Source organism: Pituophis catenifer, unplaced genomic scaffold (genome assembly GCF_029215685.1).
Source record: "Pituophis catenifer annectens isolate HBS135680 unplaced genomic scaffold, rPitCat1.0.hap2 SCAF_9, whole genome shotgun sequence".
NCBI classification, from domain to species: domain Eukaryota; kingdom Metazoa; phylum Chordata; class Lepidosauria; order Squamata; family Colubridae; genus Pituophis; species Pituophis catenifer.
The window spans coordinates 10,735,055-10,755,732 of NW_027256889.1; the positions used below are offsets into that span (position 1 = coordinate 10,735,055).

General features: G+C 37.6%; 1 protein-coding gene across 1 annotated transcript in view; it reads left to right on the plus strand.

Moving 5' to 3' along the window:
- The window catches only part of KDM1A (lysine demethylase 1A), a 31,705-nt gene that overhangs the window by 3,565 nt on the left and 7,462 nt on the right, over window positions 1-20,678 (plus strand). Inside the window, exons 3-13 of the mRNA XM_070949637.1 lie at window positions 6,524-6,583; window positions 12,820-12,953; window positions 15,002-15,080; window positions 16,599-16,691; window positions 17,444-17,550; window positions 18,135-18,216; window positions 18,828-18,922; window positions 19,385-19,527; window positions 19,857-19,947; window positions 20,320-20,454; window positions 20,599-20,672. Of these exons, the coding sequence (XP_070805738.1) occupies window positions 6,524-6,583; window positions 12,820-12,953; window positions 15,002-15,080; window positions 16,599-16,691; window positions 17,444-17,550; window positions 18,135-18,216; window positions 18,828-18,922; window positions 19,385-19,527; window positions 19,857-19,947; window positions 20,320-20,454; window positions 20,599-20,672 (1,093 nt within the window). The remainder of the gene's footprint in view (window positions 1-6,523; window positions 6,584-12,819; window positions 12,954-15,001; window positions 15,081-16,598; window positions 16,692-17,443; window positions 17,551-18,134; window positions 18,217-18,827; window positions 18,923-19,384; window positions 19,528-19,856; window positions 19,948-20,319; window positions 20,455-20,598; window positions 20,673-20,678) is intronic.

Here is a 20,678-nt window from a genome sequence, read left to right on the forward strand (position 1 = left end):
GCGTGCGGGGTGGGGGGGGGCGGTCGCTTAAGGAGGGTCTTAACAGGACACAGTTTCTCTCCTGCACTACGGCTCCAGCCATCACCTTGCCGTGCCATCCCCCACCACCGGCAGCTCTTCGGCCGAGCATGGAGGGTGCGAACTCCAACCCAAAGTGGCAGGAAGCGAAGGCTGCTTTACGCACAAATGTGACATGAAGGCAGGTATAGGGCTGCTTCACTCCTGCACTCTCCAGCGACCCTCCTCTTGTGGCCCTCTGGTCAGCTGTGGCTGAGCCAGAAGCGTGCACGCGTATGGGGAGACCCTCCTTAAGCAAGCACCAAAGTGCAGGAAAGCGCCACATTTGCCCGTAAGGTCCGCTTCCTGCTGCCTCGGGCTGGAGTTCGCCCCCTCAGTGCTCAGCCGAAGAGCTGCCGGGGGTGGGGGACGACACAGCAAGGCGATGGCTGGAGCTGTAGTGCAGGAGAGAAGCCGTGTCCTGTTGGGTCCTGTTAAAACACTCCCGCCCACCCTTTGCATGCCTTTCCTGTGCTTTGGCGCTCACTTGAGGAGAGTGTCCCCACTCATGCGCACGCTCCTGGCTCAGCCACAGCTGGCCAGAGGGTCATGGGGGGGGAGGAGGAGGAGGAGGGTCGCCCGAAGGGAAGCCTTTGCTGCAGCTGGCTATCGTTCCTCAGCCAGCCCAGATTTCCAAAAATATCCAAAAAAGAAATAAAAGGGGCGAGGGGCAGGACCAACCAGTATGGGACAGGGAGCCGCAGCAGAGGGCCCAAAGAGCCACTTGCGACTCCGGAGCCGCAGGTTGCCGACACCCAGTTTAGTATAATGGTTCACTTGTTTTGCAACTAGGACTTTTATATAGTCTTGATTTTGTAAATAAAAAGTTAAATTTTTGTGAGAACTGTTTATAATTTTTTTTCCACTGCACTCTATTAAATAATGACCAGATATTTCTGTTTCAGAGAAAGAGTCATCCTGTTTCTAGCATCTTGTTTTGCTAAGGTCCAACTACATGTACAGTATAGTGTTAACATTGTGTCGTGCCTTATGGAAAAGGCGTTGACATCTGCCTTTTTTAAAAAACACAGTTAATCTTGCATGGCACATGGTTGGTATATTTTCAATTAAGAAGATGGCATCAGGTGAAAAGGTATAATTTAGTAGATACCACAGTTTGGTTTTAGACAGCTGAATAGATCCAGGTTTAGCCATTTTTGGATTGTTGAATAGATCCACTTGGAGTAAACTTTATAAAATTAGATAACAAACCAGTTTGAGTGTATTTGAAGTTGTGTAAGTAGGTTAAATATTAGTTTTGTGTTTCTTGACTATATTATTTGTGGAAGAGACATGGCTTGGTAGCATTTCTAATCTATATATTCTCTAACTTTCAATCTTAATTTGCTGAATTGTGCTAGGATTGCTATTCTTAATTAAGAGATGCAAGCTTTGGCTTTTGCTGCTAGATATTTTTGCCAGTGTTCTCTGAACCAGAAATCATTTGTATCCTTTTTCTATTTAATACTTAAGTGCTGGGAATGTTTTCCTCTGATTCAGAAAGACAATAAAATTTGTCAATTTATAGGAGTGCAATTATAAAGATAGCAGAAATGAAAATCCAGTTATAACATGCACTTATTTGGGTGGTAGATAAATACAGTTTTCTCATATAAACATTCATTTCAGGGTCACCCAAGCTCCTTATTTCAATGTGTAATATAGGGCAGGCTATTGGGAAATAATTGAGATTCTTGCTGATCTGTTGCAAACCTATCAGATCTGTCAGTACCTCCAGATCTGTCTTATTCTCATCCATGTTCTTTGTATTCTGTGTTACATATGTAGATATTTCAGAGAGAACAAGAGGGAATACAGAGTTAAATCTGAATATTTTGAAGGTGCAGATGTATCTCCAAATTGCTTATCTAGGAAGGAATTTAACATTAGCATTATTTAATAATTTATGTACTGTATGAATCACAGAATTATACAGTTAGTTTATTTGAATTCACTTCTTTACCTGGAAATAAAAGGAGGCACCATAATTGCATAAAGCAAATAAGTTTCTGCTAATAGGAAACTTTCATTGACAGTTTAACTTAAATTTCATTAATTAGGAATTTCAATGTTGGTCTTTGAAAAATGTTTTTAACTACAGTGCATCTGGTGCCTTACTACTTTGTCATAATCTTATTTTTTTGAAAAAAATAATTTCTATTGACTGCAGAGTTAGCAAAACAGTACACTGGCTTCAATTTCAAGGCTACAAGGTATCTAGTTTTTTATCTTTATTCATTCTTTAGCATTTATTTTCAATCTATTTCTGCTGTCAGCTTGTTTATGATACATCAGTATAAATATATCTTTCAAATTTTGTCAGCATGCGTGTTCCTTTTCCAGATCCCGAGTATTTGTTTCATTGATTGCTTGCCTTTTGTTCTAGAGCTCAGGGCACTGTGCGTAGCATTTCCTTCTCTCCTTTTTCCCATAGCAACACTCCTGTGAGGTAGGTTGGATTGGGAGGCTGTGACCAGTCCAAATTCACTCAGAAAGCTTTTATGGCAATTAGTTGATTTGAATATGTATTTCTCTAGGGCTAATCCAATGCCCTAACCACAGCAAGGTCAGGTTTTATTTTCACTTCTGGAAAAGTTTTATTACTTCCCTCAGATCCATACCTCTTTTTTTCAGTTTTTTGTCACAGATATTTACGAGTTTAGTACAAGGTTTAGAATGCTTCTTGGTTGTTTTCTTTTGAATCTTTAGAAGAAGATTAAACTGTTCATTTGCCACTTTTTATAGGAAGTAACTTGATACTTACCAATCTTAACTGGTATAATCAAATTTCACTGGTCTTTATATTGGGTAGCAATTTTATTTAAAGTGCATCTTCAAGCACATTTATCTCTTCATATAAGACTTAATTGTTTTACAGATTGGTGGGACAGCAAGGATTTGATAAATTAATTTTTCATAGCAAAAATCTGCTTTTGAATTGTTCAGAAAATTGTACCAGAATATCTGAATAAAACATGTTAAATCCCCCAATTGTCATTTCTGTGATTTTTTTTTTTAGATTGCAACAAAATAAGAGGAAACCTTTCAATTAAAAGAAATTCAACAGCTTTGAATATATCTCTGACCCATAAATATTTCATGATCTCTTCCTGCACATGAACACTGGTTCAGAGAAAAAGGTTCTACTACTGTTTTATTTTTGTCAGCAAAGGAGAAGAGTGGTGGTAGGGCTACATTAAAGAATGTTGTTTTAATAATCTTGCCATAGAAAAGGGATACAAAATGAAATAGGAAGAATTACTTTCAAATATCTTGCAGTACACATCGGAGAGGTTATGAACTGCACAACACAAAAGACTACTGTTTTGAATGTATTTTGTTGAGAGTGAAAATAACAGCATGTAGAAATGTAGGAAGAGAGAGCTGAGTTCAAATGCAGTGAAATGCCCTGGTCGTGAATTAAGTAGTGTAAGTGCCGTGCAAAAACACAGTTTGAGCATTGCCCTCAACAGCAAAAGAAGGCAATTTACATGCCATTTACCCAAAAATACAGAATGAATTATATATTTTTTAATTCATCTGCAAGTGGGTTACAAAGAATCAGTACGTGTATAATTCAAAATCATAATCTTGAGAAAAAAGGGGTGTACCCATTCCTGAAGTTAAATTACCTAAAATTGTCTTACAAGGAAAAAGATGGGCAAAAGGCATAGTACAAAAGTTATTTAATTTAAAAAGAGGCTTGAGTGTCTCTTCAGCCGCAAATATTGTTCTAGCACGCATCTCTATACATTATCTGTTTAGCAATTAAATAATCTGTGTCATATTTGAAAAATATGTTTTAGTTCAATGTACTCTTAATTCTTATTTATACAGTAATCATACAGCTTTATGTTTTACTGAGGTTGCTGTAAGCTGTGAAAGGGAAATTGATATATGCTAATGTTTTTGTTTGGAGGAAGTATAAAGCTTAATTTTCTTACAGTACAGATTATCTACTAATTTGTTTTTCTACAACAGAAAGGGTTTACTCTACCAAGATTGAGAATTTCTACAACTCTCGTCATCCCTCATTGCTGGCCATGCTGATCATACAGTTATACTTAATCTACATTTAGAGGGCTGCAGAATTCCCAGCTGTGTCACATCTATCCACTAAATAATTCCATGTCTTTGTTGATAATTAGAAACCTTGCTATTGTACAACCATGTCCTTCCAGGTCTTAGCCATTCCCTCAGGTTTTTGTTCCTTTGTAGTACTGTTAATTGTGCAATCCCTCTTTCCTACACATTTCTTGCTTGCATTGTCCCTACTGTAGCACCGTATGGTGTGCATTATAGGGACATAATGTTAAAAAACGCATGCCTTATCGCATCCCGCCTTTTAGATATTATAACATACATATATAACCTTTCTGTTTTCTTCTATGTCCGTTATCTAACACTAGGTCCCTCTTCTGTACCCCAACTCCTGTTTAATAGCTATGTGAAAGTTGACTTTTTAATAGGACACAGATGAGCTTCAGTAAGCAATTCATTTTTCTATAACACTCTTAACTTCCCCTGCATCTTCAGATGAAAAAGTGTTTCATCCCATATAGGTTGCTCCTTTTTGCAGATGAAAAGAAATTGGGAAGAATTGAGGGAAGATTTCTTCAAAATAAGGCAAATTTTGAAGAAAGTTTTTCTTAATTCTCCCTTAGTAAAGAGGCTCTGCTGGTTATGTGTTCTTTAAAGTTATTTTACTCTGAGTTAGGATTCCCCCTCCCCCCCCAAAAAAAAAATCTTTACTGCTAATGAGGAAAAAGAAAGCTAATGGCACAAGAGGGAAATTATCTTTTTCTGTTTTTTGGCTTTATGGCAAAAGGAATATATTATGCCTTTTGTTTCCATTTGCTTTTTGGAAGCGGCAGTAAGAAAGTTGGTGCTGCTTGTTGAAGCTCAACTTGTTGCAGGTGGAAAAACCTCCTTTTTCTTTTATCCAATTGAGCCTATTACTTCCTGAAAAGTCCTGATGGGAAAGAAATTAACAGTTCAAGTACAAATGATTCCTCCTTCTGTTGGACATGGCATAGGTTTCTGGAAAGCATATATTTTTGGGGCTGTTATAACAAGACAAAATGAATTAACACAGTACAGTGTGGTATATTTAATGTAAGATAGTTGTTAACTATTGCTAACAGTGTTGCTCTATAGCCCTTAACTCAGCAAACATGGGCGAGGTTATATTGTGTTCTGGCTGGACCATAATCACTGGCTCAGTCCTCATAGTTTCTTGTATTTATCAAGAATGCTGTGCTTGAGTCTCTGACAAGACTGGATAGACCTTAAATTATCCATAAGGGTGGAGCTTCTAGTGTAAGACTGCTTTGATAAAGACTACTAATAAATAGCTGAATTACCTAACTATATTTGCATGGGAATTTTTTTTATTAAGGTTTATTATATTATAAAATACAAATAAAAATTTGAGAAAGTTAGAGAAGAAAAGTGCAGAAAGTTAATTATGTTATATTAATTATATTTGCAAGTCTTCTCTTCTGAAATGGGACATACGGTAGAAGAAGCAGTGCAAGTTTTTTTTTTTCAGATATACTTACAGTTTAGCCTGTGGAAAAATAGGAGGAAAGTCTGTTAGGTATGTTTGCCCCCTCCAGTTATTTATAAAAATAATAAAAATGTGATACAAATAAATAAATAGTATTCTGTCCTGCAAAGTGAAAGTCTGATTTATTGAAACAACCCAAACATTACTTCTTCAGAGTTGCTTCAACAAATTATTTCGTGAAGTATTCACCATTATTTTCTTCTGGTATTGGGGAAAAGTGGAAATGAGAGTAGAGGGAAGATTAGGACTTCCTTCAAGTGTATTTACTTCCTGCCTCTTTCTCTGAATAGGTCGAAAGATTTAACACTAGGATAATTCAGTGATGCTTGAATACGACAGCATTGTATATAATGTGAATTCTAGTAAAGGTTATGTAGCATTTAAGTACTTGAAGATGCACAAAGTCAGTCTTAGAAAGTAAGAGATTATGGGAAAGAAAAAAAGTATATCAGATTTCTGGCCCTTTAAATAATATGTTTCCAAGGACAGCCCAACCAAGACTTTAAAAATCCTTGGTGTTTCAAACCCTTGGTTAGACTACTCATCTAAATGGTCTTCCTAATTATAATGGGAAGTATATTTTTTATTTTGTCATAAACTGTTAATATACTGGTTCATGCATATTTACCCACCAGGTGCCCTGAAAATACTGTGTATATCTATCTTTTCCCTATAAGAGTCTGACAAAGGGTTCCAACAACAAGGATGAAGCCTTAGAAGACTGGAGAGTATGTGAAGCCCACGACAGATTTCAGGATTTGGAATTCTCAGAAAATGTTTTCCCTCCATTAGTTGGTGAACTTCTAAACTTGAATCGCCAACTATCAGGCCTTCCTGTCCCCAATTGACTTGAATTTATGGAGAAAGGTCCCTGAGATCTCCTCTTTCCTTCCACAGGGCAAGCAGGAGGACTTCAAGACGACAGTTCTGGAGGGTATGGAGACTGCCAAGCATCAGGTGAGGGTGGCGTTTGATGCTTGCCACTTAGTAGCAAGAGCCCCCAAATCAGGGATTGATGCTTGCAAGTGCATGTGGGTGGGTGGGCCCAGACTTAATTTGAAGTACAAGGGACATGCATTTGCCTGTTGAAAAAGAAAAGTAAAACTTTATATCCCAGCTGGTGAAGACATTGGGAAAGAAAGCATTCTGAAATTTTTAGGCAGAATTCCCAACCCTCTGCTCTTCCATGAATTCGATGGAAATCAGAGGCGTATGTTTATACAATTTAAAAGGCAGTTTCCCTCCCTCCTTTTAGAGCTGTAGGCCTTTTCCATTACATACTGTAATTCTGCATATAAGTCTCAAGCACAAACAACTCCTTAGTTAGATGCCCCACACTTTGACCAATTTGGCTTACACTTTCTGGTTATATCCCACTGAGAGTTAGACTTATTTTCAAAGAAATATACATAGAATTCTGCTTTTAATTTAGGGATTGATCACAAATCTGTCTTAGTCTCTTGCTTTGACAGCCTTTTTGAGAACTTTTGATACAAACGATAATCTCAGTTCCAGTTTATGCATTCAGGCTAGAATTTTTGTATCTAAGGACAGAAGTGGTCAGTTTAAGGTGTAGATTATTTGTCTTTGGTCTGCTTTTCAGAGCAATTTATCCTATGTTTAATTTTTTGAAACCTTACCTGTTTAAGTGAGTGGTTATTTTGGATATACATGCTGAAGAGATTAAAAGTATAGACCGTGAAATAAATTTATTTGGCATGTCTTATTATTTCAAAATATGGATTGGGTTTGAAATTATAAGCAGACAGCTCTGTTAAGTGCTGCAATGAAGAGGAGTTTTGGCAAGTCTGACAAGAATTTAAGGTCCAACTAATAAGTCTTTATGTACTAGTATTAGACATTTTGGGTTTCGGTCATCTTTTTAAAAAAAATTCAAGAAGATGGTAGGTATATATGTTCTGAAATTAATTTTATTTATCAATGGTTCTGAATTTGTGATTTTTATTTGTAATCTCTTACTTGAAATAATTGCCCAATTCTGATGCCCTCCAGATACACTGAGTAACAAATGATCCTCAGTCGTCATGGCTGTTTGGATGGTGGCTAGGAAGAATGAGACCAGTGATGAACATTTGGGTGGCATCAGTTGGGAAATATTATCTTAGACAGCGTATCTAGATTTTCCAGCCAAGCTCAGGTACTCGGGAAGCCCTTTATAGCTTAAAAAAGTGAAGTATACTTTTGTATAGTTTTCTAGGCAACTTTGGGAAGGCAAAAATTCCAGTGGTTAATATATTCTTATAGTGGGACCACAAGAGTGTCAACTTCCAATCACTATATTCAAAGTACTGTACATTTGTGTCAGGGACAGAGATGAAGGTTTTTCCCACTAAGCCCTAAATCTTCCTTTCAGCATATTTTCAGTCCACGACTGTGTTTTTATGGCCTGTATTTCCTTTGAAAAGAATACAGTTAAGCTATTAACTTGGAACCCTGACAATTACTTAATTACACTTTGAATGACTTGTGGATTATTTACAGTAATGATATTTTATTTAGCTGTCTTTCTTATACCATTAGGCGGTCATTCTCAGTTGAAATGGGAAAGCTGATCATTCTATAGGACAACATCTAGCAAAAGATGATTTGTCAGACAAATCTATTTTTATTTGTACAATTGGCAACATCTATCTTACATCCAAGCATTATGTAAATGTCACTACACTTAAATCAAATATGCAGATTTACACTCATACATATAATGCACATTTCAGTTTCTACCTTATAATTTCAAGCTTTTGTCTACAGAAGAGCTAATTATAGAAAATAACATTTGAGAGAGTCAGATTGTTACATGCTATGTCATTATTCAGCTCTTGCATTCATACTGTGGCTATACAGAGCTCTAATATTTGTAAGAATATGCATTATATCAATTGTGTTTCCTGAAGGTATAAGTTGTAGCTGAAAGTGCTGCTGGCAGACTTTTGTGAATAGGAACAATTTATAGAACAGAATGCTGGATGAATTGCTCCATGGATTTGGTCCAGCCTAAAGCTAATTTTGTTTCTATAAAAAAAAAATTCATTACCCCATCCAAACTGCATTTGGATCTCATGGTTTGTTTTAAAAACTTAAGATTTATTTGCACTTGTTATGAATATTTAATCAATTTGTAACTGCAGCATGAACATTCCAAGGGCAGTTCAGGATTTATGTTTTGCCCAAAGCAAAAATCCAGCAGGAAGAGAAACATCAGTGCCCTAATTCTCCCATTGGTTGCTGACCATAAATAACGGGTAATATTAACCCCGACCGCCATTTATGCAACCTCAAGCCTCCATTTATTCAATAATAATTGCAATTATGCACATTTGTGGACCTGTATTAGAGTTTATTATTGTTGTAGATCAAGTATCACAAATGAGCATATGTGAAACCTTAATGCTAGGATTTGTACAGAGATAGATGCTGCTTCAATATAATCCTCCTATGTTCAACTCTAGTAAGTGCTCAGGCAGAACTGTTTTCTAGTGATACATAAATCATAATTTCTGTTTGCTCCTGTTTTTCCAGTGCAACTAAAATATGAGTGGTTTTCATTCTAAAGTTCTAGAATTCCTCAAGGGTTAGAATTTAAAATATACAAGCTTATATATTAGGCATGTTGGCATCTGATATTAGAAATCTGATATTTCTTTTTCAATAATTGGGCTTAGTGGACACATTTAAAAACGTGAGAGAAGTAGCCAAAAATAGGCTTGGGTTTTTCACCCAGAAGCTAGAAGGTGGATTAAAAGTCTGATTTATATAGCACGTGAGGAGCTTGTGTGACCCTGTCTTGATTGTATCTTGCAAATTATCTTCTTGGTAGCATGCCATAGAAAGATACAATCTATATTTAAAGGGAGCAGCTGATAAAACATTTCATTCTATTTGAGTGTGGCTAATATTTTAGGCATTCCTGAAAGTAATGTTAATATGCTTTTATTTTGTAACAGTACTTTTATGTGACAATGAAATCCCAGATCTTTGCAAAACTGCCAACCTCCTCCTTGTCTCTTTTCACCAGCTTATTTTTTTTTTTAGCATGAGATTCTCCCATGCTATGTATCATATTGGTCATCAAGGGATCTCCAGTATTTTGGGAGATGTCTTCCCCTGCTTAGATTCTTGAAGTTGTCTATGAATGCTCTTCGCCATGTATTTCGAGAGTGTCCTTTGGTCATTTGACATTGGGGGGCGGTCCATCTCATTGCTATCTTGGGAATTTGGTTGTTCTCCATACGGAGTATATCACCTGCAAGTTGGCCGTTGCCCATCACAAGCCCAGATGAAAAAGGAGGAGGGTTGGAATCTCAAGAAATTTAGTCAACCAGCTTATTGGGCCAGCAGAAATTTATAGATAGTCCCCGACTGGCTTTCCCATTGACTTTGCTCATCAGAAGATTGCAGAAGTGTTCACATGACCCAGGGACACTGCAACCATCGTAAATATTAACAAGTTGCCAAGTGCCCTAATTTTGATCACATAAGCATAGGGAAGCTGCAATGATCATAAGTGTGAAAAATGTCACTTTTTTCAGTGCTGTTGTAACTTTGAACAGCATTAAATGAATCATTGTAAAATGAGGATTACCTGTAGGAGGAAAGGGAGAATTGTATGGGGAAAGAATTAGTGTCACTGTCGAAATGCTTCATCCTAAAACCCAGGCTAAATAAAGGTTCCTTATTAGGTAGGTGTGTCCTGCTGTGAAATCCGTGTCAATCAGTCAATTTTCTGTATCCTATTTGGATGTTAAATGATGTGTAATATTAAAGCATCATTATAGTTCCAAATGTCATTTATTCTTTAAAAAGAATAAAAACGGAATAACATGAGAAAAGCAAGTAGAGCTGGAACTCCATTGCATATTATATCTCATTTCCTTTTTCATCATTGGTCTAATAATGCTTGCTCGCCTCAGTATTTAGTGATCCTGAAGATGAAACCATCAATAGGAACATATTCTTGGATTTTTCAAAAGAGCATTATGGAAGACCTTTTGCTTCTGCTCCAATGAAGTCTTCTCAAGGCCAAATGCGATCAAATACAGGCAGCTAGACAATATAATTTTAGGCTCAAATCTAAGATCAGGAAACATAGGGAATTATTAGTAAAAAGAGACATGGTGGTGCAGTGGTTAGAATGCAATATTGCAGGCTAATTCTTCTCACTGCCAGCAGTTCGATTCTGACCAACTCAAGGTTGACTCAGCCTTCCATCCTTCCAAGGTCAGTAAAATGAGGAGCCAGATTGTCGGGAGGCAATATGCTGATTCTGTAAACCACTCAGAGAGGGCTGTAAAGCACTATGAAGCAGTATATATAGTAAGTATAAGTGCTATTGCTGTTGCTAAAAACGAAGGCAGAATTGGAGGCAGTAGCACCACATATATGTCTTTTATAGAAATCAATCCAGTCTCCTGATGTGACAAACATATTGGAACAAAGACTTTTAATAAGGTGTTAGAAAGTTTATAATGGGCTAATTTTCTAAAGCTGGAATCAGTGTAATTACACATCTGTGGGCCTAATAATGAGTGGCCGATTACTCTTGCTCTAGAAATTTTTATTGCAGTGGGTGCATAATTGGTGCCATTATAGTACCATAATACAAACTTACGTTTCCAAGTTTGTGGACTTGGAAAGAAAAGGTTGTTAGTTCTTTCCAAACTACTGAGGATTGAAAGAAAGTGTCCAAGTAATTTTTCAATAGAGAATACATTAATTTCCCAAGAGGAATGGCACCTGCCTGGTCTTTTTCAAGAAACAGTTTTTGTTTTGTCATAGCAATTTATGTCTTCTCACTTTATAATAGAAGGCAAATGCTTGGAAACTCTGTTTCGAGCCCACATGAGTTGTCAGGTGGATAGCCTTATCATTAGTATAAAAAAGAAACTGAATCAGGGTTACTGGCTAACTTTGGGAGGATGAAACTCAAGATTTTGTCAAGTTGAAAAATGAAAAATGAATATAGAAATTGAAAAAGGAAAGAATCTTTGTTCTACCCCTTTGTAGATGGGAACTGAAAGGGAAAGAAAATAAGCAGTGCCACAGTGGGACAGCATAAATATATTTTCGTGAAAATATTGATTAATAGAGCTGACGGCTTCCACCTTTAAATCAATAAAAACATAACATATTGAGAACCTCAAGGGTAATTGATCTAAAGGTAGTCCTCAGCGTACGACCACAATTGAGGCCAAAATTTTTCGTGCTGAGACATTTGTTAAGTGAATTTTGTCCCACTTTACGACCTTTCTTGCCACGGTTATTAAGTGAATCACTGCAGTTATTAAAACTAGTGACACAGTTGTGAAGTGAATCAGGCTTCCTCATTGACTTTGCTTGTCAGAAGGTCGCAACGGGATCACGTGACCCCGGGACATTGCGGCCATCATAAATATGAGCCACTTGCCACACATCTGAATTTTGATCACGTGACCATGGGGAGACTGCAAGTGAAAAACAATCATAAGTCACTTTTTTCACTGCTGTTGTAACTTTGAATAGTCACTAAACAAACTGTTGCAAGTCGAGGACTACCTGTAATTTTGTTTATTTATTATTTATACTTACTTATAATTTCCATTTTTAAGGCCTGTACCCAAACATGAATGTCTTTGTGAAGTATTGCCTGCTGCTTTTAGCAAGCCTCTTCACTTATTAGCAGGATCCTGAGGGATGATTGACTTGGTATACAAATACTTCATTAAGATTGCCGTGTCTGCACGGAAGCTCAGGAGTACATCTGACTAAAGATGTCTAAGACTAGACTGTATGCTGAAGTCTCAAGCTTTTTAATAAGTTTCCTGAGATAAGAATCCTGCTTCTAAGTAAAGTAGGGTAGGTGCACCCTTGCAAAAAAGTGGAATAGGATTTAGGAGGATTGTCATGCATTTAATTAACAAAACTCTGAGATATTGAATTGATTTTCATTGCTCAGATAACCTTGCAGCATTTTCCAAGGTCTCAACCAATAGTTTTAAAGAAAAAGACAAGTTGTATTTAAGAATGGGTTTCAAGTGTATTGTCAATAGTCATTAAGAGATGTTCTTTCTGTGAAAGAGCAAATAAAACATATCATCTAAGTCTGCCTATTTCTGTAGTTTTTGTACCGTGTGTGTAGCAAGATCTTGTTGTTTCCGGTACTTTTGCATACTTGTCACATGCTTGTTCTTTCATTATAGGTGTGGAAGGTGCAGCTTTCCAGAGCAGGCTTCCACACGATCGAATGACATCACAAGAAGCAGCTTGTTTTCCAGATATTATCAGTGGGCCCCAGCAAACTCAGAAGGTTTTTCTTTACATCAGAAATCGAACGGTATGCTAATTATTTCAAGCTCAAATACTTTTTTCCCTAGGATGATAAGATTTTCCAAGTACCGTATTTTTTGGAGTACAAGACACTCCGGACTATAAGATGCACCTACCTTTTTTGGGGAGGAAAACAAGAAAAAAAAATCTGCCTCTGCCTCTCAACAATTTGCCTCCTTGCAGCAAACAGCTGATTGTCGGTTGGATCGGCCTCCTGAAGATCAGCTTTTTCAGGCTGCAGGGATTGCCATTGTCTATTGCCGCCTCCGCGCACCCCATTTTCTGGGAGGCCAACTGGTGGGCAGGACTACATTCGGTGTATAAGACACACCCAAATTTCAGCCAAATTTTCAGTGGAAAAAGATGTCTCTTATACTCTTAAAAATATGGTAGTTTTGCATCTCTCAAACATGCACTTCGTAGTTTTTGTGTTTACTGGATTCAATATAAAACAGCTTTTTAAATACGAGTTCTGATGGCACATACTGAGAAATTTCCCTTTGTTAAGAGAAACCATAAAACAAGGAAATCGAAGCCATGTTTTAGCATGTAACTATTATATTCCACAAATGTAGCCACAAACATTAAAACTCCACTTCTCTTAGTCATTTTCTGTGCTCGTTCTCTTTCCACAGAGTTGAAATTATTTTCTGCTGGCAATTTTGCTTGGTTTTGGTAACACTTTGAAATGAAAAACCTACAGTTCTGTCATTTAATAATAGGGAATGAGTTTGGTCCAGTGGTTAAGGCTCTAGGCTAGAAACTGAGAGATTGTGAGATCTATCCTGCCTTAAGACATGAAAGCCAGCTTTGGGCTAGTCACTTTCTCTTAGCCCAACTTATCTCAGAAGGTTCTTGTTGTAGAAAAAATAGGAAGGAGTATTAGGTACATTTTCTGCCCCGAGTTATTTATTAAAACAATAAAGGTGGGATATAAATAAATATATAAATTCAGCTGAAGATGTGATTTGATGATTGGTGGCTCAAAAGCAAATTAGAAAAAGTATTTTCCACAATAGGGACACAGTGCTGTGGACTTTAAGGGTGCAAATAAACTTAAATTGTTGTTTAATGACGGTTTAAATAAATAAGTCCACCCCTTCTAATGTTTTCTTCCTCTTCTTTGATACTCACAACTTCCTCTTAGCCACCCGGACTTGTGCCTTGTTTGCATTTCCCTTTTTTTGGGGGGAGAGGGGGGTGTCTTAGTTTTTCTTCCAGTTTCAACTTAGGGTGCCAGCTTATATAATGTACAGTATATATTGCTTTTCTGATCAGTTGCTTTGAGAAAGAAGAGGTGAATTTATCACAAAACTGTTCAGGCTTGGTTCACATGAGCTTTCTCACAGCCCATTCAAGCTCTTTCACTGGAATGATCCTGGGTTCAGGTTAATGAATATTTGGTTTGAAGGCCAAGTTAATTTCTGCCATTGTGGGCTACATACAACCTCTACCTGAAACAACTTTTTGCAGCCTTGACTATTCTTAAGCAATTTGTTTCCACTTTTAATATTCTACAAGAATACAGGTAGTCCTCAACTTACAACAATTCATTTAGTGACTATTCAAAGTTACAACAGCCCTGAAAAAAGTGACTTGTGGCTGTTTTTCACATGCCCATTGTGGCATCCTCGTGGTCACGTGATCAAAATCCAGGCACTTGGCAACTGACTCATATTTATGACGATTGCAGTGTCCTGGGGTCATGTGATCCCCTTTTGCAACCTTCTGACAAACCAAGTCAGTGGGGAAGCCAGATTCACTTAACAGCCGTGTTACTAACTTAACAACTGCAGTGATTCACTTAACAATTGTGACAAAATGGGGCAAAACTCACTTAACAAATGTCTCACTTAGCAAGAGAAATTTTGGGCTCAATCGTGGTCGTAAGTCGAGGACTACCTGTATAGATGGATCCTCGTATTTTAAATATTTCTTTAATGTTAAATGCATGTAAAATTGTAATGCAAACTCTACATTTAAAATTGTTAACCACCTGTATTAATGTCAGCCTAGATATTGACAACAACATTTTGTGTGTGTGATTAAACACAGTTGCAGCTCTGGTTGGATAACCCAAAGATTCAGCTGACCTTTGAGTCAACACTACAGCAATTAGAAGCACCCTATAATAGTAAGTTGCTGATGTGGGGGATTTGAGTATGTCATAGATAGTTCTTTGACTGGGGGTGATAGAAATCGAAAGAGCTCAAAATAATAACAGCAGAAACACTGAAGCCAAAGAGATGTTTCATATGGCCACATCTCCATTCCAGCTTCTTTTCCTTTGTATCTTCCTCCTGCCATTTTGCCTCTTACCTTTTAACTTACTGATGTTTGTGCTTTGGGCTGTGACATGCTGCCATTTCTGTTCCTTCTATACAGGACGGTACTTATTTCATTCATGTTTTACAAAACCTCTGTGCCAAAACAAGAGATTTTTCATACTGCCTGCAACTTAACAGAGGCCAGTTCTTACATTTGTGGAACTTGTCCCATTTCTGCCAGTTATAGGAATGATCAAAGAGCAGCAATAGGTGCTAATATACTGGCTGCTGGATAGATGACAGACTCCACTTCCCCTCTCCACCCCCACCCCTACCCCCACTTTGCTCTCTGCTCTCTCCCCTTCTATGGCTTTCCTCTCATGCTGGTGTATTCTCAATATTGGTGAATTATTTTTCATTTTCTATTGTTCTATTATTTCACTTCTGTTCTGTTTACACTCTTTTCATTTCTTCCTTTTTATTGTTGTAAACTGTCTAGAATAGTCCAACAACAAGATAGGCAGCAAATAAATGTAACAAATAAATAAATACCACAAATCCCTCTATTTCTTGAGGTTTCACTGTGTCATCAGTTCATTTCCAGACGTTGCTGTTTAGCGATTCTCCGAACTACTCAAAATTTCTGCTACCAGTTCTCCAGAACTGGTCAGAACCTGCTGAAACCCACCTCTGGTTTAAACCAAATGGAAACATAAAGAATTTGCCATCGCCTTGGAACTGGCTCCCACCTGTCTGTTGTAACACTTATCAGACCCTGTGAGCCCCCTTCTTTTCATCTTTTTTTCTTTCTCAGTAAGATGATTATTCTGTTTGACATTAAGTAGTAGAAAGGCAGGAAGTAGCCCAAGGTCTATTAGTTATGAATAGATTGCATCGTCTAATTAATACTTATGAATACTTATGTCTGCATCTTTTTCCCCCTTTCCTGAAATGTATAAATATTAGTGCATTTCTTTTGTTTGCAGGAGTGACTCGATTTGGTAGGGTCTTTTTCAGTATTTACGGTTTATATAATAACCACTGCAGTGAGCCTTAATTGTTTGCTTTGGGTCTTGCGTCCTTTTCACACAGGGTTACTGGAGAAAAGGGCTGTGTTAAAAAGTAAAAGTCACGGGTGGACTGAAATATTTGCTTGTGGAGATTTTTAGGGAAAAGGGTTTCTTGGTTTGCTCTACTATGACACTTTTTTCATTAACTCAGTAAATCCCTCTGACCCTTTCTTATTTGTTGGACTTTGTATCGGCTATTAATGTGGAGCAAATGTGTAATTAGAAGCGAAGACTGGAGTGACACAGTCAAGTCCTATAGAAATACACACACACCCCTCTCCATAATGTCCATTAAAAGATATTTTGTTGTTGTAGGTGATACGGTACTTGTCCATCGAGTACATAGCTACCTGGAACGGCATGGCTTAATCAATTTTGGCATCTACAAAAGAGTGAAGCCTCTACCAAGTAAGAACTTAAATTTTTAAAAAAATTTCAAGATATATCATTTCATCTTTTAAGTTAAGGCCAAGTGATTTGTATCATGTGCAAACAGTGCTCTAAAACTGAACACTTTTTCTATATTCTTCCTTTTTTTCAAAGAAGTAGTTAGGCTCACACATCCTTCTAAGCCATGCTTGCTTTAACATGGTTTGGCACACAGTTTATATTAAATGCCAAACCATTGCCTGTAAAACACTGTAGCTAAATTTGCCTATCAGTAGCTCAGAATGAGACAAACCGTATTGCAGCCAAATGCAGTGCAGATAGCTGAAGGTTTGAAGTTTAAAAGAAAGACAGGCTATTGAATTGATAACTCTACCCACTGAACATGGTTCACTTGTCTGTCAATACTTACATCCCACTTCAAAATAACAAAACAAATATAGTATCCCAGTAGATCAAGCGGCGTGGTTGATCACTTTCGAAATCAGGGAGTGGTCAGATGGTATTAGGGAAGAACAGGGTAATGTCCAGTTCCTGGGCTTGAGTTAAGCAGCAGGATGCCAGGCTACCAGTCAGGCTGGAGAATTCAGCTCTTGTTTAGGTATATTTTATATTTTATTATGCTTTTATTGCATTCAGAGGATCAGCATTTCTGGAAATCTCTGACCCTTTCGGAAGGATGATTTGTTTAGCTCGTATTCACTCCTTTAGTCAGAAGCCAGTCTCTCTGTTCAAATGCTCCCTAACGCAATAGCACTTCTTGATGTTTCTAGCCAAGAAGACTGGCAAGGTCATCATAATTGGTTCTGGAGTTTCTGGGTTGGCAGCAGCTCGGCAGCTCCAGAGCTTTGGAATGGATGTCACACTGCTAGAAGCGCGGGTGAGTGGGCAATGCCAAAGTGTGTCAACCTTGTAAAAAGTACACTCTTATAAGCCAATTTTCTCCATTAATTGGTGGCGGTGGCGCAATGGTTAGAATGCAGTACTGCAGGCTACTTCTGCTGACTGCCAGCTGCCTGCAATCTGGCAGTTCAAATCTCACCAGGATCAAGGTTGACTCAGCCTTCCATCCTTCCGAGGTGGGTAAAATGAGGACCCAGATTGTTGGGGGCAATAGGCTGACTCTGTAAACCGCTTAGAGAGGGCTGTAAAACACTGTGAAGTGGTATATAAGTCTCAGTGCCATTGCTATTGCTATCTTGGCTGGAAGGACTCACAATGCATAAAGGAAAAGCTAAGATTTTTTGTTCCCCTGCCTAGATCTTCACTTTGCATACTAATTATGTAATTTCCAGTTTCCTTTATTTGTCTTTTACAGAAGCGTAAGAATGAGGCTAAATAACTTCCTTAAAATGGCACATATTGTATGAGGTTTTCCCCTTGCCCAAATTGTAGTATGCTGATATGTTTATAGTGAGGACCCTGAGGTTGTCAGTCTTAAACATTGTGCTTTTTTTTTTTAAGGATCGTGTGGGTGGCAGGGTTGCTACTTTTCGCAAAGGAAACTACGTTGCAGATTTAGGAGCCATGGTAGTAACAGGACTTGGTAAGTCTTACCTTGAAAATGTATGTGAATTCAATTTCCACAGTCACATACTTGTGCAAAATATAACCTTTAGGTTTGATATTGTTTTTTTTCACACAGAATTAGAAGTTGACTCTTTCTAACTTCCTCTTTCCTTGTTCTTTCTTCTCAGTCTTGTGACTTGAGATCTCTATTGCTTTCACATCTGTTCTATATAGTAATAAATCTTCCCAATAAGAAATGAACATCTTGGTTGCAAAGTCTCCCCTTTTGGGCCTGATAATTTGATTAAAGCTCAGAATGTACTGCAGCTTAGCACATGTTTTCTACAACCCCACTGCTTTTGCAGTTGTCAGAGTTCAGCTACCATTGGCCATCCTGGCTGGGATGCTAAGAGTTGCAACTTAGCATGCCTGGAATGTGCTGGTTTAGGAAAGATTAAATTAGTCAATTCTCTTACAGGAAAAAATGTGCAAAAAAGCCTAAGGAAGACATGACTATGCCACTTCGTGCCCAGTACACCACATACATGTTATCTAACTTTTGATTAAATGCTTGGCTTTGATCATTATAGCTCTAGGTACTTCCAGATTTTGAGCCCTTGTTTTGTTAAATTTATTTTTTCTCTGCAGGTGGAAATCCAATGGCTGTGGTAAGCAAGCAAGTAAACATGGAATTGGCCAAAATAAAACAAAAATGTCCACTTTATGAAGCCAATGGTCAAGCGGTAAGTCTAGTTATTTTTGGAAAGCAATATTGAGGAAATGGTTTAGTTGAAAATACTATAATCTTTTGACTGGGTGCAAGAGTCTTTGCCAAGGTGGTTTCCAGTGTTAAACTCCCTAAATTTCCATGTTGCACGCAAAGAGCAAATATTTTCCCTAATAATGTTTAAGTTTGAACTAAATGTTATTCTCATATCACATGCATTTTAGGAGCTGATATATTAAATCTGATGTTGGAAATGGCTGGGCCATAGTAACTTTCTGAACCTCAGTGATTATTTAGTCATAAAACAGAAGTTAAATCTTACGCAAGTCATTCTATTCTGAATGAGTACTAAGAATAGGTTTCTGGCAGGGTTTGAAATGTTCATTATATGGAAAATGCCCTTTTAGGTTAAGGGCTTGATTTAACTTCTCCATTTTGAACTATCTGCACCTGTTTACTTCCCCTTGCTAACCCACAGGTTCCAAAGGAAAAAGATGAAATGGTAGAGCAAGAGTTCAACCGTTTGCTAGAAGCTACCTCATACCTCAGTCACCAACTGGACTTCAATGTCCTCAACAACAAGCCTGTTTCTCTTGGTCAGGCCCTGGAAGTTGTCATACAGTAAGTAAAGCTAAATGTCACATCAAGTGACGTGCCAAGCGTTAAGTCTCCATCCAAGTGCATCCATGTTGTGGTGGTGGCACTGTGCGTTACAGCCTCGCACACAGCACATTATGGCCTAGGTGCTGATAACAGCTTCAAATTCCTCCTTTTTATGCCTCCATAGTTCATTGGCATCTTCTGTTTCATTTTATTGCACTTTTTTTTTCTACCTTGAGAAGATTGAATAACCAAACGTCTTGCACGCTCTGGAGAGAATTGGCATATTTCCGTGTAGTTTTCCTCACTGAACTATTGCTAAAGGTTGCTGACTTCTTTCCTTTCCATAGATTACAGGAGAAGCATGTCAAGGATGAACAGATAGAACATTGGAAGAAGATAGTTAAAACTCAGGAAGAACTTAAAGATCTTCTTAACAAGGTTAGCATTGTTTTGATGCATGACTTGCCACCGCTTTTTTAATGGAACTCCAAAAAAGTTAGGTTACTTTAAAAAATATTGCCAGATGGTGTTGTGCCTATACTTGTGCAAAATCCAAAGTACTTTGTTTGAAATCATCTTTGAAGTTTGCACAGTCCTAGTATTTGTGAATGCAGATTAACCAGTGCATTAAAAAATGGGCTTCAGTAAGTAAATGATTCTGCATCGTCTGTTTTTATTTGTATTTGGCTTCAGTTTAAAAAATCTTAAGATTTAAATTTTAAAAACGCTATCCTTTTCCTTAAAATTCCGCAGAGGTCAGGAAATGCTTTGCTTCTCTCCATTGACCAATGATTTCCCTCCCTGTTACAGATGGTAAACTTGAAAGAAAAAATAAAAGAGCTTCACCAACAATACAAAGAAGCTTCAGAAGTAAAACCACCTCGAGATATTACTGCAGAATTCCTTGTGAAGAGCAAACACAGAGATCTTACTGCTCTTTGTAAGGTATGAAGTAGAGGGTCTAACTGGCTATTATTGAAGTGTCTAATTTAATTTACACTATTCTGTACACTTAATAAGCAATTTCTACAAATACTCCCTTTTAATAATCATCTCCATATTTGTGTCCTTGCCTTATTTTGTGATTAGGAGTACGATGAGCTAACCGAAACACAAGTAAAACTGGAAGAGAAGCTCCAGGAACTAGAAGCAAATCCTCCAAGGTAAAA